This window comes from Rhinolophus sinicus, linkage group LG16 (assembly GCF_036562045.2).
Source record: "Rhinolophus sinicus isolate RSC01 linkage group LG16, ASM3656204v1, whole genome shotgun sequence".
Lineage (NCBI taxonomy): Eukaryota > Metazoa > Chordata > Mammalia > Chiroptera > Rhinolophidae > Rhinolophus > Rhinolophus sinicus.
This window is the reverse complement of record NC_133765.1, coordinates 16,202,157-16,227,397: the sequence shown is the minus strand read 5'-3', so window position 1 is coordinate 16,227,397 and position 25,241 is coordinate 16,202,157. Positions and strand designations below refer to the sequence as shown.

General features: G+C 56.7%; 2 protein-coding genes across 3 annotated transcripts in view; both read left to right on the top strand.

Moving 5' to 3' along the window:
* KLHL22 (kelch like family member 22) overlaps nt 1–8,507 on the top strand; it is a 33,321-nt gene extending 24,814 nt beyond the window's left edge. For both annotated transcript variants that reach the window (XM_074321729.1, XM_074321728.1), the window contains 2 exons: nt 4,987–5,220; nt 7,554–8,507. In XM_074321729.1, coding sequence (XP_074177830.1) covers nt 4,987–5,220; nt 7,554–7,919 — 600 coding nt within the window. In that variant the 3' untranslated portion in view covers nt 7,920–8,507. The remainder of the gene's footprint in view (nt 1–4,986; nt 5,221–7,553) is intronic.
* Nucleotides 8,508–12,158: 3,651 nt separating this feature from the next.
* On the top strand, nt 12,159–24,033 carry SCARF2 (scavenger receptor class F member 2). The gene is made up of 11 exons (XM_074321727.1): nt 12,159–12,504; nt 17,474–17,532; nt 17,610–17,711; nt 17,921–18,440; nt 18,549–18,767; nt 18,890–19,018; nt 19,607–19,710; nt 19,790–19,907; nt 20,070–20,185; nt 21,369–21,521; nt 22,303–24,033. The coding sequence occupies exons 1-11, from the start codon at nt 12,188–12,190 to the stop codon at nt 23,196–23,198; spliced, it is 2,733 nt and encodes a 910-aa protein (XP_074177828.1). The 5' UTR covers nt 12,159–12,187; the 3' UTR covers nt 23,199–24,033.
* The last annotated feature ends 1,208 nt before the right edge of the window (nt 24,034–25,241 follow it).

Sequence of the window (25,241 nt, the reverse complement as noted above, 5' to 3'; positions counted from 1 at the left end):
CATGCCTCCTGCACAGTACCTTGGTTTGTTCCAATTTGAAGATGTTTAAAATTATGTTCCTTGTGCAAAGGCGATGCTTTAGAGAAGTGCCTCTTTTTTGTCTTATGGTTTCGGGGTACTTGGATCCTGGCCCCAAAATCAGACATGAGATCCCAGGGCAAGGAACGGGCCTTGCTGCTCCCCGATGTTGCAGGTCCCAGCCTCTGAGAGCAGGTTAGGTATGCACCCTGCTCGTACCAGCACTGTCATTTTCAGAGCACCTATGGTATACCTTGATCTCTGAGCACCCCAGAGGTAGTGTATGGCGGGGGGACGTGTGGGGCTGTGCCCCAGGCTCTGCTGCACTCGCTCTGGGACCGTGGCAGGAACTCCTGTCTTTCTGAACCTCTTTTCACATCTCCCCTCTTTATCTTTCACCCTTTTCTAGTGCCCCAGGGCCTTAGACTTTGACTTCAGGGACTGGGGTTTCCCTGATGGGTCCAGCTCTTCTCCAAGACCAGGGTCTCCCACTGTGGTTTCTCCCAGGCAGGGAAAGCTGGCCGGTTCCGTGCTCCTCAGCTCCTTTGGGAAGGAAGCTCCTCTGGAGGGCTACTCCCTACCTCCATCCTGGAGAAAGATTTTGCACAGGAAGGATCAGAGTCCTTGAGACCTGGGGGATGAGGATAAACTCCTGAATTCCCTTCTGAAAGGGTGCTAGTGGGAATGAGAGGGTTTTCTCCTGGATGCGTGGAGGCGGGGCTCAGGGGTTCTTTGTCTGGGACCCGCAGTTCCCCAGCGTGGCCACAGAGGGTCAGCCTCGGCCTTCATCCCGCTTCTTGGCTGCCAGTGTTCCTTTTATTATACGTTCATTCATTTAGTAACTATTATTAAGTACCCTATACTAAGACCTGGGGATGCAGTGGTGACAAGAAATGAGAAAGGTTCCCTGTGGTGTTGACAGCCTAGCAGGAGAGACCACTCTTAACCACTAAACAAACCAGTAAAGTAATTGCCAGCTGTGGGAAGTGTGATGCAGCCATTTAGAGAGAGGAAGGACCTTCCAGACCAGGATATTCAGAGAATCGGGAAGCATGGGAAGTGCTTGTGAAAATAGGAGGGAGCAGGAGCAAGGACAGCAGTTCCTGGGCCGTGTGTGGTACAGGCAGAGGCGGTGGTGGCTCATGTTAGGGTGGAGACTGTTGGAGAAGAGAGGAGAGGGACAGTTTCGAAGTATAGTTTGTAGGTAAACTGATCAGACTGTTGAAAACTAGTAAGTAACACACTACCAAATAATCCATTGGCCAAAGGGAAGTAATAAAAATACCTTGCACTGAATGAAAATGAAAAGACAACACGTCAAAATTTGTGGCACCTAGCTAAAGCTGTGCTACCAGGAAGTTCTGTAGTACTAAAAGCCTACATTTGATAGTGAAAACATCTCACATCAGTAATCTAAACTCCTACCTCTAGAAAAAGAAGAGCAAAATATACCCAAATCAAGAAGAAAAGACAACAAAATTAAGAGCAGCAGTCAATGAAATTAAAAGCAGATAAACAATAAAGAAAATCAAAGAACTGGTTCTTTCACAAGATCAATAAAATTAACAAACTTTTAGCAAGACTGACAATTTCAAATAATCAAGAATGAAATGGGGCTTTTGATGTTTGGGGCAAACATCAAAAAGATAGTAAGGGAATACTCTGAACAACTCTACACATGGCAAGTTGACAACTTAGATGAAATGGACCAATTCCTCAAAAATAATGCAACCTCCACAACTCATTCAATACAAAATACGTAGATAATTTGACTAGCTCTGTGCCTGTTAAGGAATGTCCAGGCCCAGGTGATTTCACTGGAGAATTCTATCAAACATTTAAAGAAAAGTTAATACCAATTCTACATGATTCCTCACCCCCCCCCCCCCCCCAGAAAACAGGAGCGAATACACCCCATTTCATCTAAGGAAGTTAATATTACCCTGATACCAAACCCAAACAAAGACACTACCAAAAAAAGGGACAAATCTCTTATAAATAGGTAAATGAATATCCTTAACAAAAGTAGCAAATAGGATTTAAAAACAAAACAAACCAAAACACACCATTACCAAATGGGGTTGATTACAGAGATGGGAGGCTGGTTCCATATTTGAAATTCAGTCAGTGTAATTCACCACATTAAAATCATGGTCATATATCAGTCAATGCAGAAAAAACTTTTAATATCCTTTCGTGATCAAACTCTTGAGAAATAATAGAGGTGAATTTCCTCAACTTGATGAATAGCATCTACAAAAATCCTACTGCTAACATTAGACTTAATGGTGAAATACTGATTGAATGCTTTCTCCTAAGAGGGAAAACAGGGCAAAGATGTCTGCTGTCACCGCTCTTTTCTTTTTTCCCCTTTCTTCTGCCCCGCCCCCCCCCCCCCCCACTCCAGTTCAAGCCGTTGTTTCTCAGTCTAGTTGTGTAGGACACAGCTCCCTGGCCCATGCTGGTGTTATGAGCCTTGTGCTGTCCCCAGCTGAGATAGTCAGCTGCCGGTTGTCGGTCAGCCACTCAGAGCAGCTCTCACTGGCTGCCAGCCACTCGCGCTGGCTGCTGGCCACTCATGCTGGCGACTGGCCTCATGGCAGCACACGGTAGCACAGAGCAGCCCACAGCAGCTCACGTCAACCTCCGGCTGCTCATGGCAGCCCAGCCCCAGAGAGAGCTGTTGTTCACAATCTTAGATGTAGAAGGCACAGTTCACTGGCCCATGTGGGAATCAAACTGATGACCTCAGCGTTAGGAGCAAGGCGCTCCAACCACCTGAGCCACCGGGCCTGCCCAATCACTCTTAATTCAGCAGAGTCCTGGAAATTCTAGCCAGTGTAATGTGGCAAGGAAAGAAAATAAAGGCATGAAAATTGAAAAGGGAGAGATAAAACTGATCCTACATATGATAAATTGCCAAAAATCTAAAGGAATTAGCCCTCCCCCATAAAAATCCTAGCACAAATAAGCAAGTTCAGCAAGATTGCAGGATATGAGATAAACATACAAAACTCAGTTGTACTTCTGTATACTAACAATGAACACATGGACACAAATTAAAAATACAATGCCATTTACATTTGCTCAGAAACATTAAATGCTTAGGTATAAATCTAACAAAACATTTACAGGATTTATATGCCGAAAATTACAAGATGCTGATGAAAGAAGATGTAAATGAAGAGACATACCATGTTCATGAATTGGAAGACTCAAATAACAAAAATGCCAGTTCTTCACAAATTGATACAGTTATTTAACTTAATTCCCATCAAAATCCCAGAAAGTGTTTTTGTATATAATAGAGATTACTCTGAAATTTACATGGAAAGGCAAAGGATCTAGACTAGCTCAAATAATTTTTAAAAAGAGTAAAGTGGGAAGAATCAGTCTACCCAATTTGAAGACTTGCTACATAGCTGCAGTAATCACCACTATGGTATTGATGGAGGGAGAGACACATAGATAAATGGAACAGAATGGGAAATCCAGAAATAGATGCACAAAAACATGCCCAGGTGATTTTTTTTTTTTAAACCTTACATCCATCTTATTTTTGACAAAGGCACAAAAGCAAATGAGTAGAAGAAAGATAATCTATGAAGAAATGATACTGGAACAATTGGACATTCATAGACAAACATTGAACACCAACCTGTCTCAAACCTTATACAAAAATTAACTGAAAATGATTTATGGACTTAAATGTAAAAACTATAAATCTTTTAGGGAAAACATGGATGAAAATCTTTAGAACTTAGGGCTAGGCAATGAGTAATTAGAATTGATCCCCAAAGCATGAGCCATAAAAACAAACTGATAAATTGGACTTCATCAAAATCACAAACTTTTGCTCTGTGAAAGACCCTGTTAAGATGAAAGGAGAGCTGCAGACTGGGAGAAATATTTGCAAACCGCATATCTGACAAGGGACTAATATCTAACATTGAAAGAATTCTCATAACTCGTCAGTAAAACACACACACACACACACACCCATTAGAAAGACAGCAAAAGACTTGCGATTTCATTGAGGAGGGTACACAGGTGGCAGACAAGTATGAGATATAAACTATCATTAGCCATTAGGGAAATGCAGGTTAAAGCCACAGTGAGAAAACCACTTCTAAAATGGCTGAAACAAAAAATAAGTGATAACACTATCTACCTGTGGGGCTCCTCTCCCAATAAACACAGTTCCCGGCGTTGGGGCCCACAGGCACAGCAGGAGGGCCTTGTACAGGGTGGGTGTGAGTGTGTAGGTATGAGATAGGAAGTCCTTGAGGCAGAAGGGACCAACCAGTGTGAGGGGTGCCTGTGGTGGGGGCTGGCCGGGCAGCGAGGTCATCCCCCACCAGGGTGCAGTGGAAAGCACATGGAAGGTTGAGGACCAAAATCAAAAGCAGGGTGGTATATTTTTCCCTGCACACAAACCCATATCTAAAGATTGTTCTTGGCGTTTTGATTTTGCATCTCACTTTCCTCACCATATCAGGTATTATTTGCAGACAAATGTTTTGAAAGGGGGGTCAGCAGGCCTGGATGATTGGCTGGCCGTTGGGAGTGGGGTGGAGGTGGAGGTGACTGAGCCTGGGTTAGCAGTTCCAAGAAGTGCTGTCCCTTCTCCTGTCTTTCTGAAAATGATGCTTTGATTTTCTTTGAGTTTCCCTATGTGGATTTCTCCTTTAGGGGCCAGGGAAAGGCAGAGATTCCATTCTTCCTCTGTGGGAGCTCAGAGTCGTCTCTGGGTCTATAGAATCATTGCCCATTAGGAAGACGTCGGGGTGGATGACTGGACAGTACGTCCAGCAAAACTCCAGGGAGCGTTCTCATCAGAATGTGAGGAGGAAGTTGGTGAAGCCAAGAAGTGTCAGGCAGTTGTGGGCTATGAGGGGCCTTGGTGAGGGTTCCTGGATGCCCACCCTCACCCCCGTTTTGTCCCTGCTCTCTTGGTGGCTCGTGCAGGTGTACGCGCACGCGGGCGCTGCCCTGGAGGGGAAGATGTACATCACCTGTGGCCGCAGAGGGGAGGACTACCTGAAGGAGACGCACTGCTATGACCCAGACAGCAACAGCTGGCACTCGCTGGCCAACGGGCCCGTGCGGCGGGCCTGGCACGGCATGGCCACCCTCCTGGACAAGCTGTACGTGATCGGGGGCAGCAACAACGACACTGGCTACCGGAGGGATGTGCACCAGGTGAGGGGCCGGCTCCCTACACGCAGTGATGCCACTACTGTCCCTTTCAGAGCTTAATGGATGAAGAATTAATTGCAGCACGTGCCCATTTTAAAATTATTTTTTATTTTTTGAGGGCAGTTTTAGGTTCACAGCAAAATTGAACAGAAGGTACAGAGATTTCCTATAAGCTCCCATCCCCACACACGCACCGCCTCCCCCCAGCACCTACATCCCCCGCCAAAGGGGGACATTTGTTACCATCGATGAACCGAAAGTGACACATTACCATCACCTACAGTCCATCATTTACATCAGGGTTCACTCTTGGTGGTGCAGATCGTATGGGTTTGGACGAGTGTGTAACGACATGTTTCCACCATTGTAGTATCACACAGAATAGTTTCACTTTTTAAATTATAATTAGTAACTTTAATTATCAAGTTAATATAACCACATTGCAGAACTTTTAAATAAGGGAGAAAGATGAGAAAAAACACTCATAATCCAGCCCTGTGCCACTATTTTTTAGTCCTACCTATGCATGGTTTCCACCTGATTGTAATTAAAGAGCATCCCATCCTGCTTCTGGCTGAAGTTCTTTCCGGGTGTTTTCCAGTTGATACCCTGTTTCCCCGAAAATAAGACCTAGCTGGACCATCAGCTCTAACGCGTCTTTTGGAGCAAAAATTAATATGAGACCTGGTATTATATTATATTTATTATATCATATCATCAGATCATATACTGAGTCTTATATTAAAATAAGACTGCGTCTTGTATTAATTTTTGCTCCAAAAGACGCGTTAGAGCTGATAAATCCGGCTAGGTCTTATTTTCGGGGAAACATGGTAGTCAATCTCGAGAGCCACTCCCCACGCCCACCTCGGTGGCTGTGCAGAATTCTGTGAGACTGTTATGTCATCTGGGTTGGTCTAAGTTTTAACTATTCCTAATAACCGGTAATTATAGGACTTGTCAGGTATTTTGGATTATTTCCTTAGGCTAGAGGAGTGGTTGTCAAAGTACCCCCTAACCAGCAGCATTCACATCACGTTAAAGCTCATTAGGAATGCAGATTCTCAGGTCCCACTCCAGACCCACTGAGGAAGCTCTAGGCGTGAGGCTCAGCAATCTATATTTTAACAGGCCCCCCCAGGGGTGCGACCCTCTGGGCTCTAGTGTATTCGTTTCCTGTTTCTGCTTTGACAAATCATCACAAATTTAGCAACTTAAAACAGCATAAGTGTATTCTTATAGTTCTGTAGGTTGTTAATCTGACATGGGTCTCACTAGACTAAAATCCAGGTGTCAGTTGGGGCACCTCTCTTTTCTAGAGGCCTTAGAGGAGAATCCATGTCCTTGCTCATTCAGGGTGTTGGCAGAATGCGCTTGTTTGTGGTTGTAGGACAGAAGTCCCCATTTCCTTCCTGTCTGTCAACTAAAGGCCCTTCTCCACTTCTAGAGGCCTCTGCATTCCCTGGCACATGGCCGCTTCATCTTCAAGGCCTATAACAGCAGGTTGTCCTCACTTCTCATGTTCATACCCTTATTCACATCTGCACCGTGCCTTTTGGCAGGTCAAACAACACAAGTTCTAGAGATTAGGGCATGGCCTTCTTTGGAGGGCCAGTACTCTACCTACCATAGCTGGAGAACCAGAGCTGATCACTAAGTCCGAAAAGGTACGATTTGCATGGCTCTGAATACATGTTGCAGAGCTGCTTCCCTGGCTTATCAGACAAGTGCACATCTTCACCAGCATTGGGTTTTCATGATTTTTATTCCCCCAGTGGCTGCTAGTTAACAGTTGATAATTTGTTCCTGACAATCTGTGTTGCATTTCTTGGGTTACTAGTAGGTTGAACATTTTCTTGTGTGTTTGTTTACTGTTTGGGGTAATTTTGAAGACGAGAACGTTGATGGTCATCATTAGTTAGTAAACAGCTATTTCCACATTTTGTCTGCACTTCCCCCTGGTGCGAGCTGCTGTGGGGGAGGTTAGGGTGTTACATAGGATCCGCGTCCTCAGCTTCAGTCTTGTGGAGGGGAGAGAACCAGCACTCACAGACCATGGACAGTAAAGCGTACTAACTGGAAGATGGCCACACACCTGGGAGCCACAGGCTAGCTGAGGGACCTGGAAATGGGACAGAGCGTTAGCCTGGCCTGTGGACAGGACGTTTTGAGGCTGGCCCTGACCCCTTCCTCGGGGGGGCAGGGTTTGCCAACAGCCCCACTGTGTCCCACAGCCTTGTGGATCCAGGGCCTGGCTGAGTCCTGCCCTGCTCAGCTGGCCTAGGGCAGGCTGGCGGCCCGGGCCAGCTGGCTTTACTCAAGCCTTGCCTTTACAGGTGGCCTGCTACAGCTGCACATCTGGGCAGTGGTCGTCCGTGTGCCCACTCCCGGCGGGGCACGGTGAGCCCGGCATTGCCGTTCTGGACAACAGGATCTATGTGCTGGGCGGCCGTTCGCACAACCGGAACAGCCGCACTGGGTACGTGCACATCTACGACGTGGACAAGGATTGCTGGGAGGAGGGACCCCAGCTGGACAACCCCATCTCGGGCTTGGCGGCCTGTGTGCTCACCCTGCCCCGCTCCCTGCTCCTCGAGGCGCCCCGAGGGACCCCTGACCGCAGCCAGGCGGACCCGGACTTTGCCTCTGAGGTGATGAGTGTGTCTGACTGGGAGGAGTTTGACAACTCCAGCGAGGACTAGGGCTCTGGGCTGGTGTCAGAAGGGAAGGCTGGGGCGGCCCACGCCAGAGCACTTTACCCCGGGGCGTGGAGGCCCTTCCTCCTGCCCACCCCTGCTGGCTGGCTCCTACCACCCTTCCTTCACACCAGCCTGCAGCAAGTATTTGCTGGGCCGTGCAGATCCTTGCCTGGCGATCACCCTGCAGGGGGAAGTTTTCTGGAAGGCTCTGGTCCTCTGAAGGGTTTTACTAGGCCTGCTTCTGAGCTCAGACAGGGTGTGCTGTCACCAGCTGCCTTGGATTCCCTGCTCCCGGGTTCTGGTCCCCGCTGGGCTAAGAAGGTGCCCTTCTCCAAAGGGACCTGGGGACTGGCACCCAGGTGAGGGGGTTGAGGCACATCTAGCCCCCTCTGTGGGCAGGAGGGGGTGGAGTGAGCCCCTCGCCGACCCAGCAGCCCGGTGCTTGAGCGAGGAGGAGCTTTCAAGGACTGGAGAGGGAGCAGAGATGCATAAAAATGCCTGCGACTGGTTCTAATGATAAGCCCTACAGCTGGGCTTTTCTGATCCCATGTTGTTGATGAATGAAATAAATCATCTTACAAAAAGTGTGAATTTTTCCTGTGGCCATGGCCTCACTTCCTTTCACAGCCTCTCAGGCTGCAGCACTGGGAAGCACGGGGCTCCATTCCAGGGTAAGAGCTGCTGAGGGCACAGCTCCGGTGTGGGAGCCAGGGCAGAGCTGCTGAGTGGTAGGGGGAGGGGAAGAGCACAGCACCCCCCCCCCAGGCTAGAAGGGTTTCACCTGGAGACCCGCCCCAGTCTAGTAACACAGGGTCGCCCAGCCTGCTCAAGCACCTCTGGTGAGGAGCTCTTCTCTGAACCCTTAACAATCCCTTGGCTCTAGTCAAAATCCCAGCCTGAGGTTCAGGAAAGGAGCCCCAGCGCCTGGGGATGTAGGACCAGTCACAATGAGTTTCCTCCCCACCTGGATCTGAGTGTGTGTGTATGTTGCGGGGGGGCGAGGGGCTGCATTTCCTACAGGTCGTCCAGGTGAGTTCTTAGCACATCGGCTCAGCTGGCTCTTGCAGTGAATGGGACCTCCCTGGGCCACCAGCTTTACCTCTGCACAGCTGAGCTTCCACCTGCAGGTGATCTGTGACCTCCTAAGGCTCTCCCCTCTCCCAGTTGGCTGGGCAGAGCATAGGGACAACTACATCTTCTCTCTGTCCCCTGGTGCCTTGCCCAGAGTCCACGGTGGCTAGCACCCTGTCATAGATGGGCGGGAATAGAGAGGCAATGTGTGCTGCTTGATGGAAGGAAGGGGTGGGGAGAAGCGCAGGCAGTCTGTTGCTCTGGGCTCTCCTTTCTGATACCTCACGGACTTTGGGGTGTGGGGGTGAGGCCAGTGGGAGTCGCTGTCTGCTTCTCAGGGCCATGCATGTGACCTTCCTCACTTTCTTGGGGCCCAGGTTCTCCTGGAGAAACATAACCCCACTCCCTAACCCCAATGTGACATCATGCAGTTGCACTTCAGGGTGGCAAGCCCACTGTTGAGCCTGGTGGGTCACTTCCAATGGGACAGGATGGCAACATTCTCCAGTGTCATCTCCCCTGCTCCTGAGTGTGAGGTGTGAGAACATGTGTTCAGAGTAGGGACCCAGCACTTCCTGCGTCTGCCACCTCCTGCAGACCCCAGAGGTTTCTGGGAAGGAGAGCACCAGAAACGTCCTCCCACCCCCATAATCTTCACCATGTCCCAAGCTTCTGGTACTGTCTCCCCATGCAGAGCCCGCAAGCACTGCACTGCCACAGGTTTACCAGACCTCTGGTCTGTGCAGGAGGGAAGGGTCTCTGAGTCGCCTCAGGGAGCAGAGAGCCGGGGGAGGGATCCTGAGATCTGGGCAGCACTCTGACCCTGCCACAGCCTCAGGGCCCGCTGTGGCACTTGTGGCCGGCCTCCCATCACCTGCCCCATGGCCTTGCCAGCCTGCAGGCCCTGCAGTCATGCCTCCACGTTGCTTGTCGCTCATCCCTTTCTGCCTGCAAAATCTTCACCCCTTGACTCTAACGTCCACAAAGACATCCTGACCAGAACTGGTCAGCCTGGACTCCAGGCTCCCACAGTTTGCCTGTGTGCTGGTCGGGCATTCGTGGGTACCTGGGGAAACCACAGCTTCGTCCTCGGATTCATCTGGCACCAGGCCAGGAGTACGGATGATGGTTCACTCTCACTTCTGTTTCCTGAGAGAAGCGCAGTGGTGGCTGGAACAGACGTGGGCCCTCAGCACTAGATCCGGCCGTCAACTGAGGTGACCACAATGACGCACATGCCGGGGGCTGTGGGTCTGAGTCAGCAACTGAGACAAGGCTGGGGACAGACCTTGTCCTGATGGCAGTGGGGACAGCCAGATACAAGATTAGAAGGACTATGGGTGGAACGTAGATGGGGTGGGTAGCAATCTGAGACATTCAGGAGGGGGGGCATTGTCCAGGTGGTGCTCCTCACAGGCGGGATTTTGGGGGCGAGGAAGTTACGGGGGAAGGGCAAAGAAAGTGATAGAGTTTGAGGTGCCTGTTCATGAACTCAGTCTGGCTGCGGTGAGTGCCTCCATCCGTGTAGGGTCTTTACCTCTAACACTGGGAGCTGCTGGGCTGCCACACGATGCTGGGTGGATTCTGCTGGCTTCTGTTGGTGACAGCCAACAGGAGCCTCCATAGGAGGGTCCCTGACACTGGGAGGGCACAGCTCAGGTCAGTGCCATGCCTAGGCGGAACTGCCCAGAAGTGGTTGGCCTGTTTACTTGTCCCCAAGAAGTATTTGCGTTAGTGATCACATGGGTGAAACTTCCCTTTTCAGTCCACCCAAATGTAACCTTCCTCTCACCTCCCTCCTGTAGCAGCATGACTGAGTGAGGGGCCCTAACATCGGAAGCCCTCTATCCTGCTCCTTCCCATCCCACCCTCCACTAGCCGGCCCTGGACAGGCCGCAGGCTCAGCCAGCTGCTGCTGCTCACAGCCTTGGGCCTTTTGTCGGCTCTTGTTCTAAGCCTCCTCCTCCAGCCCCACCTTCGACCCTGATGGACCTCCACATAACTAAGGAAAGATACCACCCCACCCTCCTCCGCAGGGGGCCTGCATGCAGCCTGCTCCCCAAGACAGGGCAGGTGCCCTCTCCCTGCTCAGCCTCTCCCATCAACACTCAAGTCCTCAAAAGACATGCTCATCTTTGTGGGGACCTGGCTTACCCCCCTTATTTCCTCCCTATGCCTGACCACCTTCCCTGCCCCGTGGGCCCTGAGGTTGGGGCTGCCCTCCAGAACCCCTCAGAGCACCAGGCATCCCTCTGCTTCCTCACACCTGCTTCCTCTTGGTCCCCCAAAGCCCTGTTCCTTTCAATGTTGCCCCCCGCCCCACTTCCCAGTGGTCCCTGCTCTGTTGTGTTGTCACCTATCCCCTCCTGCTCTACTTATGTTGTCACCCCACCCCTCCCAATGCAGCAGCTCCCAGGTCTCCAGCCCTGACTCCAACCAGCTGGACTTTTCCCTCTGGTGATCCAGCAGCCTTTTCAAGCAGAATCCCTTTCAGGCTCCCAGACCCTTTTCACCTCGCCAAGGATTGCAGGATTTCGGTCCTGGAGCTCTATTTACTCCCACATCCCATGGGAGCCCATGGCTGGGCCATTCTACCTACCAGGCATCTCTCCAGTCCATCCCTACAGAGATGCCCTTCGCCCAGGCCTCTGGTCCAGACCAAGTCTACCCACAGGCGTCAAGCATCCTGTTGGGGGACCGTCCCCGCAGGCTTTGATTGCATAAAGTGCGCGGGAGGAGCTGACCGCCCAACCGGTACCAAAGGGTTTCAAGGAGTGGGTGCGGGGGGAGGAGCAGAGGCAGGCTTGTGGCCTTGATCTGGGTCGTCTGCGGGCCGCCCTACTCTGGCCGGTTCTGAGGCGTTGGTGGCGAGGGGGTCTTTGGTGCGTCGCGCCCTTATCCCCCACTCCCTTCCCGCCCTCGGCCTGGCCTCTCTGTGAGCTCTGTGTCCAGAAGGTGGCTGGCTGGGGAGGAAAGCGAAAGGCCTGGGAACGCGGGATTCCATGGGCAGGCCCCTGCGGTCCCCTTCTCTCCACCACCGCTCAGCCGGCACCTTCCAAGTTAGCCCTCAAGTTTGAGAACGGCCGCGTGGGGGCGGGGGCCGCGCGGAGGGGCGGTGGCGCGGCCGGAGGGTGGGGTCTGGCGCGTGGGGCGGGCGCTGCCGCCTGGCCGGCCGCGGCTGGCCCGGGATCAGGGAGCCGATGTGGAATTTCCTGCCCGGCCCGGCGCCCCTCCTGCAGCCCCCCCGCCCGGCCGCGCACTCCGCTTCCGGCCGCTCTTGCTGCGGCCGCACCCGCGCCCTCCCCGCGCCTGCCCCGCGCCGCATGGAGGGCGCAGGGCCCCGGGGGGCCGGGCCGGCGCGGCGCCGGGTAGCCGGGGAGCCGCCGCTGCCGCCGCTGCCGTCGCTGCCGCCGCCGCTGCCGCCACTGCTGCTGCTGCTGCTGCTCTGGCTGCTGCCCGGCCCCGCGGCGCCCCAGGAGCTGAACCCGCGCGGCCGCAACGTATGCCGTGCGCCCGGGTAGGAGCCCGGCCTGGCTGGGGGAGGGGGTCGAGGGGGACTCTCGGAGGGAGGGGGAGCCTGGCGTTCCGAGGGGGGAGCACCCGGGACCTTCCTACGCCAAAGGTACCGGCCCCTTCAGCCACCCCCCCATGACGCCTGCTGCGCTCCAGGCCGAGGCTGGTCGCCGGCCACGACGGAGCATCAGATGGTATACCCTGGATCAGGAGTCAGCTGAGGGGAAAACAGAGTGCAGTGGACGCCGAGAGGGGGTGACACTCGGTGTACGAGATTTCAGACCTAGATAAAGGGACCTTGGGCAGTTTGAGAAGGCCGTAGGGAGAAGTCCGGCAGAGGAATTCCAAGCAGATAGAATGGCATGTGCAAAGGCCCGGGGCACACGTGTGAGTCCAGCCAAGGGGGTGAGGGGAGATGGAGCTCCGCTCCAGAGAGTTGGGAGCAGGGAAGATCTTGAGGAAGGACAGATTTGTGTCTTAGAAAGAGTGAGTGCGGTGGGAGAAGGGTGGTGATAGAGGTGGGCACCCAGGAGCCTGCGCTCAGAGTGGATCAGAAGCGGGAATTGAGAGGACAATGACGTGCACCAGGGTCGGGAGGACGTGGAACTCCTGGGTGGGATTCTGGGGCGCCTCGAGGAAGCGGCTGGGGAAGCAAGTGTGTAATAGGCAGGGGACAAGCCCTGCTGGAGGGCGGCGGGCCCAGGGCTTTGCGCGGAGTTGCGAAGATCAGAGGACAGAACGCTAGGATTGGGCATAGGGGTCGGAGGACCTGATCGGCCGGTCAGAGGCCACCGCGAAGTCTAGGATATCTCCACGCGAGGGCTAAGGAACCGATAAGTGGGGGTGTCTTGGCACGTGTTGGGAGGCGCCACACGGGCGGGAAGCTGGGGAGGCGGCCGCGGGGCTCCAGGCTGGGTCCCGTCGGGGCGCTCTGGGCCACAGCGCCCTCCCTGGGAGGCCGCGTCTGGGGGCTCGGCTGTCGCGGCAGACAAGGCTGTGAGGCGGCCGCGCGGGGTTTCCGAGCTCTGATCCCGAGGCGCGCAGACCCCTCCCCGCTTCGAGCCCCGCCTCCGGGGCGGAGGCCGGCCTGGCCCGCCATCTGCATCGCATCGACGCCGCTGCCGCCTCCCGGGCCTCCCGGGCCTCCCCGGCCCCAGGAATGCAGCGGCGGCGGCGGCGGCGGGCGGGGCCGTGCCTGGAGAGGGGGAGGGCGCGATGGACGCCAGCCCTCTCTATCTGCCTAAGCCGTCCTTTCCGTTGGGGTCCGTGCTGGGGGATCCGGTGGCAGGCTCGAGCTGTCGGGAGCCTGAGCCCTTTGCTCCCATTCCTCGTTGCCCAGAGACCTCCCCATCAGATGGCCTTTTCCAGGTTTGGGTTTCAGATCCTGGTGTTACCTCTCCCCACCTGTGTGGCCTTGGACAAATCACTTAACCTCTCTGGGCCGGTCTCTGCCTCTGTCAGATGGTTTGTTGGAGTTGGAGTGGAGGTGGGATGACCGCCATCGTGTGTGGAGCTAGTTAATGGGAAGGACAGCCACTCACCAGGTCTGGACCATCTCTTTCATCACCCTCCCACAGCTCTCACCAGAAGTTCCCTTTCCCCAGAGGCAGGAGGACCAGGGCAGGGGAGCAAACACTCAGCCAGTAAAATCCCATGCGCCTCCTGTGTGTCAGGACTCTAGGTTGGTACAGGGATACAGCAGGGATGACAAACACCCAGTTCCTGAGGTGGAGGAGACTTACAGCAAGTCATCTGACATCTAGCAAGTGCTGGGAGGAAGTGTTCAATTGGAGAGTGCTGTTTCCTTTAAGGTGATCTGGGAGGCCGACTGAGAGGTGATGAGTGGGCAGAGGTCCGCAGGAGAGGAGGCAGAGCCCTGTGGTGTCTGGAGCCCTGAGAACAGAGGGCCTGCTGGAAGCGCAGGAAAGACCATGAGTGCTTGGAGGGGGTTGGTGTGGAGGCTGGAGTGAGGGTGGGCCGACCACAGGGGTGTGTCTGCCCAATGCTCTGAGGACTTGGGCTTTTTGTCTGAGGGCCCTGGGAATCCTTGGGAGCTTTGCACAAAGGAGAGGCAGGATCTCAACAGGGTTGGCTGCCAGGTGGCAGGGGCAGGAGGGTGGAAGGTGAGGCCAGTTGGGGAGTCAGTTAGAGAAACCAGGGAGAGCTGGGGTGGCTCTCACAGGGCTGGGGCAGGGCAGAGAGAGAAGTGGCCTGTCCCATCTTAGATTCATTCTGGGAGGTAGTCATGGATCGTGTGTGTGCTGTGAGTGGAGTCAGGGACGCCCCTGGGGATTCAGCCTCTCAGCCTGAAAGGACAAGGCTTCCCTGAGATGCAGAGAGCCTAGGGATGGGAGAAGGGTGGTGACGGAGGTGGCCTCTGAGGAGCCAGTGCTCACAGTAGATCAGAGGAGTCCAGTATTAGGAGGAGGGACGCCTGGAGGGCTCCTAGGCATTGTCAGTGTCTTGAGGGCACCCAGTGAACTTGAGGGAGCTATTGTGGACAGAGGAGAGGTGGGGAGGGGAGGGCAAAGAAGTGGGGAAGAAACCAGAGCAGGCGTGTCCAGGGGGCAGAGGGGAGCTGGGCAGGTGTGGGGCCTCAGGTGACGTGGCAGGCAGAGGAACCTCCTGGCTGGATTGGGGAGAGAATGGAGACAGACATTGGCACAGTGAGAAGCAGTGCTCTCGGGCTTGGCTGCAGCGTCATGGGCAGGTTTAAGATCACGGTTTAGGTTTAAATCACGGCAGCTTAGTTTGGAATAACAGTGCTACATGGAGAGAGCACGCTGCAGCATGGCCTGCTTGCCAAGGGGCCTGGGCCCAGCCAGGACCCCTAGGGTCTCACCAACTTATAGCTGGAGTGTGGGAACTGCCCCCTGCACAAGGCCATCTCTTCTCCTCATCTTACTTTCTTAAGATCTTGGGAGAATGGGCTTGCCACCCCAGCCCAGCCTTATGTGCCAGCCCTTCCCAGAAGGAAAGACAGCTGTCCCACAGGCTTGTCTTCCTGTTCTTGGTGAACCCACATGGGCTCCATCCTACTGGGTTGGTGCTTGGGGACTGGTTGTTCTGGGTGGGACCAGGTGAACTCAGGGGCTTCCTGGGGCCTCCTCAGCGTGGGCTGGAGAGGGGACCGCAGCCTTGACTGAGCTCTTAGTTTATGCCAAACGCTTGACACATCTTGGCTTTCTCAAGCCTCCTGCCAAACCCATGGGGGCCTATTCTACAGATAAAGACCCTGAAACTCAGAGAGGTTAAGTTCCATTCCCATGTCACGCAACAAGTGGCAGACGCAGGCATCAAAACCAGCTTAGCGGGGCCCTAAAACCAAGCTCCTATCCACAGAGCCATGTGGCCAGTGCAGAAGGTGCTTCGTGCTTCCAGGGTCACCCCAGCAGGCCACCTGGCGAAGCTGTCTGCAGGAGGACACTGCAGAGGCTCTCATCCCAGAGATCTGGGTTCAGAACTAGCAGAAAAGGCAGGAGGGTAATGGGCCTGCAGACCTGGGTCTACTGGCAAATGGGCACAGGGGACCCTGGGGCAGGGCTGGGAAGGTACAGACATTGGGGGGTACAGACAGTAGGTCAGGAGAAGTCAGCCCTGCTTTGTGTTCCTGTGTCAGGCCTCCAGTTCTATTTGTGGAAAATAAGCTGGACCCCTTCCCTCCAGTTTAGATTTTATGGGTACTGCTCCCCAGGTCCCACATCTTAGGCCTACGGGAGAATCAAGCTCTTTCAGTGGGATGGGGCCCTGGGCCCCATACAGGGTATGCTGATGTCCTCAAGCTGGGGAATGGTTGGACATGTCTTCTGAGGGCCGTGATATGGGGCGGCTGCAGCCTTGCCCTTCCCAGCTTGGCCCACTCTCCCAGGGTCCTCGGCCCCTCCCCCCCAACCTCCTTCCACCACCACAACCCAGTTCTAGATTCAGATCCTTCTGAAGAAGCACACACCTTTTCTCTAAAGCGTGAATGGTTGCTATGTGCCTTTAGGATTTGGACAAAGTTCTTCTAAGTCTGATGAGACCCTATGAACCTGCAGCCTGAGTGTCTGTTCCTTCTCAGCCTCCTTTGCCCCCCAAATGTGGGCACACCCCATCACAACTCTGCTCTCCTTCACTCCAGCAGGGCCCCCAAAGCTTTGTGACCACATACCCCATCAGCCCAGGGTGTTGGAGGCTGTACTACCTTGAAATGTGACAATTACAAATTATTTACCTCCTACTGAGGTAACATCGTGTACCTTGTAAAGCCAAATAAAATTAAACAAGATTTTTAAAACGTATAAGTAGATGCTCTAATATCTCCTTCCTCCACCCCAAGTCTTGCTCTGGCGCTCTGGAGCCCTCAGTTTTACCTTCCTCATGCTCATGGAGGTCTCCCCAGGTGTGCCCCTCCACTGATTGGACACCTCACTGTGTCCACACCCACCTCACCCAGAGACTGCACACCTGCCTTGGAATTTAGCCCCAACTCTGCATCCAGGTGTGTCTGTCTGACCTAGCCAGTCCAGGTGCTGTCCAGGTCCTGTCACATCTGGATCCTTGACGCCCATCAGGCTCGGCCCCCACTCCAGGGGTGCCATGCTTGAGCAGGTCCAGGAGGCCCAGGGATCTCTCCCCAGTCACCACCTCACTGCTGCCCCTCCTGGAATGCAGCCTACTGGAAGAGGGAGGAGGGCACAGAAGAATAAGGTGGGATGTGGAGAGTGGGGAGACCTCTTAGAGAGGGGACTGGGAGGTTCTTGAAGGTTAGGTCTGTTGGTGGTCTGCCCTCTGCTACCTCCCAGTATCAGATCCCTGGGGACTGGAATTTGTGTCTTTCTTATTCGCTGGGACTCGCCCAAGCCTAAAACCTACAACAGTACCTGGCACATCGCAGGGCCTTAATAACCACCTCCCCAGGGCAGAGTGAAGGTTACTGGGGAGCCCCAGCCGAGGATGGGATTGGGGCTCAGGCGCCCTCTTTCTGCCTGCAGCTCCCAGGAGCCCATGTGCTGCACCGGCTGGAGGCAGCAGGGGGACGAGTGTGGGATCGGTGAGTGGGCCATCCTGGGGATCTGGGCAGTGGTTGGGGGTTGGACGCACGGCAACTCGGGCCCCTTTCATCTGCAGCGGTGTGCGAAGGCAACTCCACGTGCTCGGAGAACGAGGTGTGCGTGCGGCCGGGGGAGTGCCGCTGCCGCCATGGCTACTTCGGTGCCACCTGCGACACCAGTGAGCGCAGATCCCAGTGGGCGCTGGGTAGTGGGACGGGATCCTACAGAGGCTGGGGGGCCTGAGCGGGGAGGCGGAGCATGTGAGTGAGGAGGCGGGGCCAGAGTGGGGCGGCGTCTGCTCCGGGGACTGGATCCAGCATGGGGGCGGGTCCTCAGAGGCAGGTTCAGTATGGATCCGGGCTCCTCCCTCTCCGCTCGCCCCTGCAGAGTGCCCGCGCCAGTTCTGGGGCCCCGACTGCAAGGAATTGTGTGTCTGCCACCCGCACGGGCAGTGCGAGGACGTGACAGGCCAGTGTACGTGTCACGCGCGGCGCTGGGGAGCACGCTGTGAGCATGCGTGCCAGTGCCAGCACGGCTCGTGCCACCCGCGGAGCGGCGCGTGTCGCTGCGAGCCTGGCTGGTGGGGCGCGCAGTGCGCCAGCGCGTGCTACTGCAGCGCCACGTCGCGCTGCGATCCACAGACAGGCGCGTGCCTGTGCCACGCAGGCTGGTGGGGCCGCAGCTGCAACAATCAGTGCGCCTGCAACACCTCGCCATGCGAGCAACAGAGCGGCCGCTGCCAGTGCCGTGAGCGCACGTTCGGCGCGCGCTGCGAGCGCTACTGCCAGTGCTTCCACGGCCGCTGCCACCCTGTGGACGGCACGTGCGCCTGCGAGCCGGGCTACCGTGGCAAGTACTGCCGGGAGCCGTGCCCTGCGGGTTTCTACGGCCTGGGCTGCCGTCGCCGGTAAGCGTGGTCACCCGGCTCGGGAGAAGGGAGGGGTAGGGTGGGACGCCGAAGGGGGCAGAGGTAGGGCGGCTCCGGGCCCCACCTAGCCTCCAGCCTCTTCCCCAGATGCGGCCAGTGCAAGGGCCAGCAGCCATGCACCGTGGCGGAAGGCCGCTGCCTGACCTGTGAGCCCGGCTGGAACGGCACGAAGTGTGACCAGCCGTGCGCCACTGGTTTCTACGGCGAGGGCTGCGGCCACCGCTGCCCGCCGTGTCGCGATGGGCACGCCTGCAATCACGTCACTGGCAAGTGCACACGCTGCAACGCGGGCTGGATCGGCGACCGGTGAGCAGCCCGTGCCGGAATAGGCCTCAGCCCCTCCTCCTCCATGCCCTCCACGGAGGGCACTATGGGCTTTGGGTTCTTTTGCCTCCATTTCCGCTGACGCCCCATTCTCGCGTTCCGAGGTGCGAGACCAAGTGCAGCAATGGCACTTACGGCGAGGACTGCGCATTCGTGTGCGCCGACTGCGGCAGCGGCCACTGCGACTTCCAGTCGGGGCGTTGCTTGTGCAGACCTGGCGTCCACGGGCCCCAGTGAGTGCCCGGGGACCTAATGGGGTTGGGGATATGTACCCGACACAGGGCTCCAGCCAGACCCCAGGTGCTGCTGTGTTGGCCAATAAGTTGGGACCCAGGCTTGGTCCTTCAGCTTTGACCCCCTTACCTTAGCTAGGGAGTGACAAAGGCTCTTGGGGGCAGTTTCCTGCCTTAGTGTGGAGCCGGCTCTCTGAGTGGGATCCGGAGACTAGTTCAGCCTGTGGTCAGTGGGGTTCTAAGGACTGTAGGGCTGAAGGGACCCCGAGCTAATATATAGAGCAAGCAGGGACTTCCACTTACAGCCAAGGGTCTGGTCTGGCAGCCCCTCTTCCCACCCACACGAGTCAGCCCCAGAAATGGGCACTGCGGCCTGGTGACCACGGCCCATCCCCCAGACCTTTCCCTCTGGTCTGCACACATTCATATCCCAAACACTGATCGCCTATTGTGTGCCCGGAGATGAGGGTGGGCATCAGTTCCTAGAGAATGAAGCACCGGGACTGGGGCTGGCTGTCCGCAGAGGCGAGGGCCGGAGGCATCAAGGAGGGCCGCTGTCGTCCTCCCTGACCCTGTGCCCCACCGCAGCTGTAATCTGACGTGCCCGCCGGGGCTCCACGGCGTGGACTGCGCACAGGCCTGCAGCTGCCATGAGGACTCTTGCGATCCGGTCACCGGTGCTTGCCGTCTGGGTGAGTGGGGGGGAATCCCGTTGTGGGGTAAGTCGGTGTGCCAGTGGGGTAACCGGTCCTGACCTTATGCCCTCCACAGAGACCAACCAGCGCAAGGGCGTGATGGGCGCAGGCGCACTGCTCGCCCTGCTCCTCGGTCTGCTGCTCTCGCTGCTCGGCTGCTGCTGCGCCTGCCGCGGCAAGGACACCGCGCGCGGGTGAGACCCGACGGAGTCCGGTTCTATCCAGGGTTCACGCCCCTGGGGCGTGGCCCTGCCCTCTCTTTAGCTCAGGCCCCTCCCTCTCCGTGTTTCGGCTCCCGCCGAGATCGAACCTCCCTCTCCAGGCCCCGCCCCTTACCTCAGGCCCCGCCCCCGCAGGGAGCTCTCGCTTGGGCGGAAAAAGGCGCCGCAACGACTGTGCGGGCGCTTCAGCCGAATCAGCATGAAGCTGCCCCGGATCCCGCTCCGCAGGCAGAAGCTCCCCAAAGTCGTAGGTAAGAATGCCGGCACGAGGCCTCTGGGGGAATATCTTCCGACGCAGGAGGCTGCTGGGAAAAGGGTGTGAAGGGGTCCGTGTGGGAAACACAGGGCCTTGAGTGTTGTGGGTGGGCATGGGGGGTGCGACCAGAGGGAAGGAAAGAGGGAATGATGACATGCGCGAGCCCAGGGAGGAAGGTAGGAGGCCTAATGTGCAGGCGTATCTGGGAGGCCTTGGGCCGTGTCCCTGTGTGATTGCATATGGGGTGCGGTGAGGATGTGTGGACCTCTGGGTTGAGCAGGCCCCCTGCAGTCTGTAAGTACCCTCTAAGGCCTGGTGCATTCACTTGGAGCTGCAGGTGAACTGTGGGACACCTGTGCCAGGGAATTGATGGCACAAGAAAAAGACCCACCCCCTACCTGTACACCCTGCAGTGCCCTGGGTCCTTCTTGGAAAGTGTACAGGGTGGTCCCTGGGCCCCCCACTTTACCTCAGGACCCTGTGTGGGAGGGGGGTGTAAAGTGCTGCTTCGCTCCCTCTGCACTGACACACACTATGGGTGGACTTTCTCTCACCCACTTGTTTCTAAAGATGAGAGGAAGGGGGAGCTAAGTTTTCTGGTAAGTAAAGATGGAGACAGTTGAGAAACCCCTTGGCCCACCCAGCAGAGTGGGATCTTTGGACACAGGTGTATCTGTGTCCACATCCCATCTCTGAAATGGCAGACAGGCCAGCCAGCCTCTGGGATTCCCCCATTGTAGGGTCTGCATTTGTGGAGTCCAAGCCTTGGGGTACAGCCTGTCGAGATGGGCTGAGCCAAAGGCAGTCTCACCACTGAATATTTGGGCTCAAAAATGCTCCAAGGCTCCCTGGGTCCCACAAGGCAGAGTCTGAAGCATGGCCTAGAGACTGGTGGCCTGTCCCAGCCAGGTGTTCTATTCGGCTTTGTCTCTTTTCCCAACATTTAAATTCAACCTTTTTCAACTCGCTGGTGGCACACACTAGCCTTAGACCTTTGAGTATATTCTTTTCTGGGTTCACTGCTACCCATTCTCCGGTCTTGGCCTAGCATCATTCTGCCTGTTGAATTGTCTGTCCTACCCACAGACTTAGGGTAGGGCTGGTGCTCCATCATTTGTGGCAGGGCACAGGCTGGGGCAGGTGGGGTCCCTGGCAGCCATGCCTCCCTCCTTCCCCAGTGGCCCATCACGACCTGGATAACACACTCAACTGTAGCTTCCTGGAACCACCCTCAGGGCTAGAGCAGCCCTCGCCATCATGGTCCTCCCGGGCCTCCTTCTCCTCCTTCGACACCACCGATGAAGGCCCCGTGTACTGTGTACCCCACGAGGGTGAGTACCACTCTGGGCCTCACTCCAGACCAGTGAAATGTTCTAGCTTAAAAGCCTTTTGTGCTCTGGGGGACCATGGAGAGGAAGGGCAAGGTGATGCTGTTACCTGGGGGTTGGACACACTGAGGCTGCAGAGCCGGGTTCTGTACTGCTTAGCATCAAACTGCAGTGGGATCTGGGGAGATGGGGGGACTCTCCTTTGTCTAACCGCAGCCTGGCTTCACTGGGTGAGACCAGGCAGAAAGAATGTCTGGGCCTGGGTAGGAGGTGGCAGAGGAAACAGGAGGAGAGGTCCACAAGATATGGGTGCCTTTGCCTGAAGCTTTGCTCCATATACAGCAAGAAGGACCCTGACTGGGTGGGATTCTGGCCTCTTTCCTCCCCTGACCATCCCCTGGGTCACCTTGGGCAGGTGACTAACCTTAGAAACCTTATATCTTAAAGAAGGATAATTAATCAGTCACCTTACAGGTGTTCAAGGGTCACATTTGATGATGGTGGTCCCCTAGGCTGGGGATGTGGTGGGGGAGGTCTTCCAGGCCAGGCTGAGGTTGGGGCTTCAGCTGGGAATGTGTCTCTCAGCCCCCTCCCACCCTACTCCCCCACCCCCCCCCGAAATCAGCCACATGCTCTGGGGCTAAGAAATAGGTTTGTGGTTATTGAATGCGCCAGGCATGGCCAGCACGACTGAGCACGACCCAGGGTGGAGAGAGGAAAAGGAGGAGGCGGGAAGGTGAGGGTTTGTGCCTGGAAGCTGGACGGCCCATTTTTCTTTCGTCAGAGGCAGCAACCGAGAGCCGGGACACAGAGGTCCCCATCGCCCCTGCTGAGGCACAGGCGCCATCTCCTGCGCTGGTGTCCTCGGAGGAGGCAACGCCCCTCCCCGCGTCCTCTGATAGCGAGCGGTCAGCGTCCAGCGTGGAGGGGCCTGGCGGGGCACTGTACGCACGCGTGGCCCGGCGCGAGGCCCGGCCGGCCCGGGCCCGGGGAGAGGCTGGGGGCCTGTCGCTTTCGCCATCTCCCGAGCGCAGGAAACCGCCGCCACCCGACCCCGCCACCAAGCCCAAGGTGTCCTGGATTCACGGCAAGCACGGCGCCGCCGCCGCTGCCCGTGCACCCTCCCCGGCACCCCCGGGCCCCGAAGCGGCACCCAGTCCCAGCAAGAGGAAACGGACGCCCAGCGACACGTCTGCGCGACCGGACGAGCCTGGCAGCCCCCGGGCCCGTGACCCGACTCCACGGTCCCCGGGGCTGGCTGAAGAGGGGACAGCCCTAGCGGCGCCCTCACCGCCTCGGGCTCGGGCGCGGGGGCGCGGCCCTGGCCTCTCGGAGCCCACGGACGCTGGCGGTCCCCCGCGCAGCGCGCCAGAGGCCGCCTCCATGCTTGCCGCGGAGCTACGCGACAAGACTCGCAGCCTGGGCCGCGCCGAGGGGCCCCCAGGCGCACAGGGCCCCAGGGAGAAGCCAGCGCCTCCGCAGAAGGCCAAGCGCTCGGTTCTGCCCGCCTCACCGGCCCGCGCGCCCCCAGCGCCCGAGGCCCCAGGGTCCGAGAAGGTGGCGGCCAGCGCGCCCGTACCAGACACCCCCCGGAAGAAGACCCCCATCCAGAAGCCACCGCGCAAGAAAAGCCGGGAAGCCGGGGTAGAGTTGGGCAAGGCAGGTGCACCCACTCTGTAGCAGGCGGCGGCCGGCCGCGCCCGCAGCTTCCCTTGGCTTCGCAGCGCTGCTTGCCCCCTGCGTTGCGCGCCTGGTGGGCGCCTCCCGCGGCTGCCTGCGCGCCGTAGCCTTGCGCAGGCCGAGGCCCGAGCGGCAGGGAGAGAGGCTGCGTCTTATTGGCTCAGGCCTAGACCGCAGCTCTCTGATTGGAGCTCCCGCTTCGGCGGGAAGTCCCTATTCCATTGGTCGAAGCCTGACAGGCTCTTAGCTGGCGACTCCCTTCCTATAGACCCAGTTATGGAGGGTTCCCGCCAGCCTGGGTCTCAAATACCAGGACTGGCGGATTCTACCTAGAGACCACCTCCTACTAGCCAAGTGTGCATTTGTCTGGGGCTGCCTTCTCACTGGCTGAGGCCAGAAGCACTTCTGCTCTCGCTGCCTCTTATTGGCCAGGGCCTGGTGCCTCTGGCTGGAGTCTCCTTTTCTTGACCACAGTCCCAGGCTACTTCCACTGGCCGTGACCCAGGGCATCTGGTTGACCTGAGCCTGGGGAGGAGGGCTGGTCTCTGCTCCTCAGGGGGCTCTGCACCCTGGGCTCGGCTTTTCCCACCTTCCCCTTCCTTGTGCCCCCTGCCCCAACTTCCCCAGACCCTAGCCCCTCAGCTGTCAGCTGGTTTTGATGGCCTCCCACCACCCCACACACTGGTGGGAATCCGAGGGGCACTCCAGTAGCCTGAAGAGACATATTTATAGGCCCCCGGCAGGGCTGCTTCTACCCCATCCGGGTGCCCCAGGATGGGCTCCTCTGGCAGGGGCTTGGCCAAAGCTTTCTTAATAAAGTGCCTTTCCCCCCTGTGCTCTGACTGTTTCCTATCTGCTGGGCCTCAGACAAGGATGTCCCCCCAAATTGCATGTGACCTCTTCCAGCTGGCACTCATACCCCCAGAACTCCTCAATTTAAGGGGAGTATAGGTGAGGGTCTTCTGGGACCACGTTGGAGGAGGGTGGTGTCCATTTACCTATTATTCGTTTATTGATTTTATTGCCCACCCACCTTTGCTCACCTTTTCCTGGACTGGTGGCCTGGGACGAAGAATGGGTCAGAACAAATAGGATGGAGTCCCTTGGCTGTAAGGAACGAGTGAATGGGGCTGCATCTGACCTGTGCTTTCCCTACTGGCCTCTGCTGTTACACTTGGGGGTTCTGAACTGTTTGGTGTGGCTTGGTCACGTGGCTGAGGCCAGGGGGCAGTGGGCCATGGCACAGTCTCCAGCCGGGCCTCATCTGGCACAAACAAGACTGCACAGAGCCCTGCTGTCCGCCTCAATGGGCCCCTTGTCCTCAGCCGGAAACTCTCAACACCCCCCACACCCTCCATCTGCGGGAGGTGGAGAGAGAGGGAGGGGTGCGGGCCTGGCCCAGAGCCCTGGTTGGCCTCATAGGCAGTCCCCTGCTGCCCAGTTTTGGCCAGCCCCCCACTCTAGCCTGACCTATTTGACCATTTGTCCCCCAATGTCTTCACTGCTTCTGGACCTTGGACAGGTCTCCCAACTGACCTTCCTGAGCTACAGAGCCTTACCTTTCTGTGGCCCCTTTGTCCTCCATCTATCTGGTCTCCTGTCGCCCTGCCTCTGCCTAGTGCGCATCTTCCCCATCTTTTGATGCCCAGCAATTTCAATCAGGAGATTCTGCCAGGATTCCCCAGACATCTCCCCACCCCTGCCCTGCTGCCCACAGCACTGCATGAGTCTGACCAATGCTGTCAGCTCAGGGATCTCACCTGGCAACTCTCCCACCCTCTGGCTGGATACAACATTGAAGTCAACTTCAGTTACCTATACAGGAACTCAGCCACCTTAGTGGAGATGGCCTCATGCCTCTAGTGGGACATTTGGTGGGGCTTGCATGGACACAGTTCCTACATCTGGCCTGGTCAGGCAGCAGGAGGAATGCAGACTCCATATCGTAAGGGCGCGCTGCTTCCCTCAGGCCAGCTGGGCACCCTCCCAGTTGTGGCCCTGTGGCAGGCCGGCTTCTGATCCATTTGGGCACCAGGCCATGCT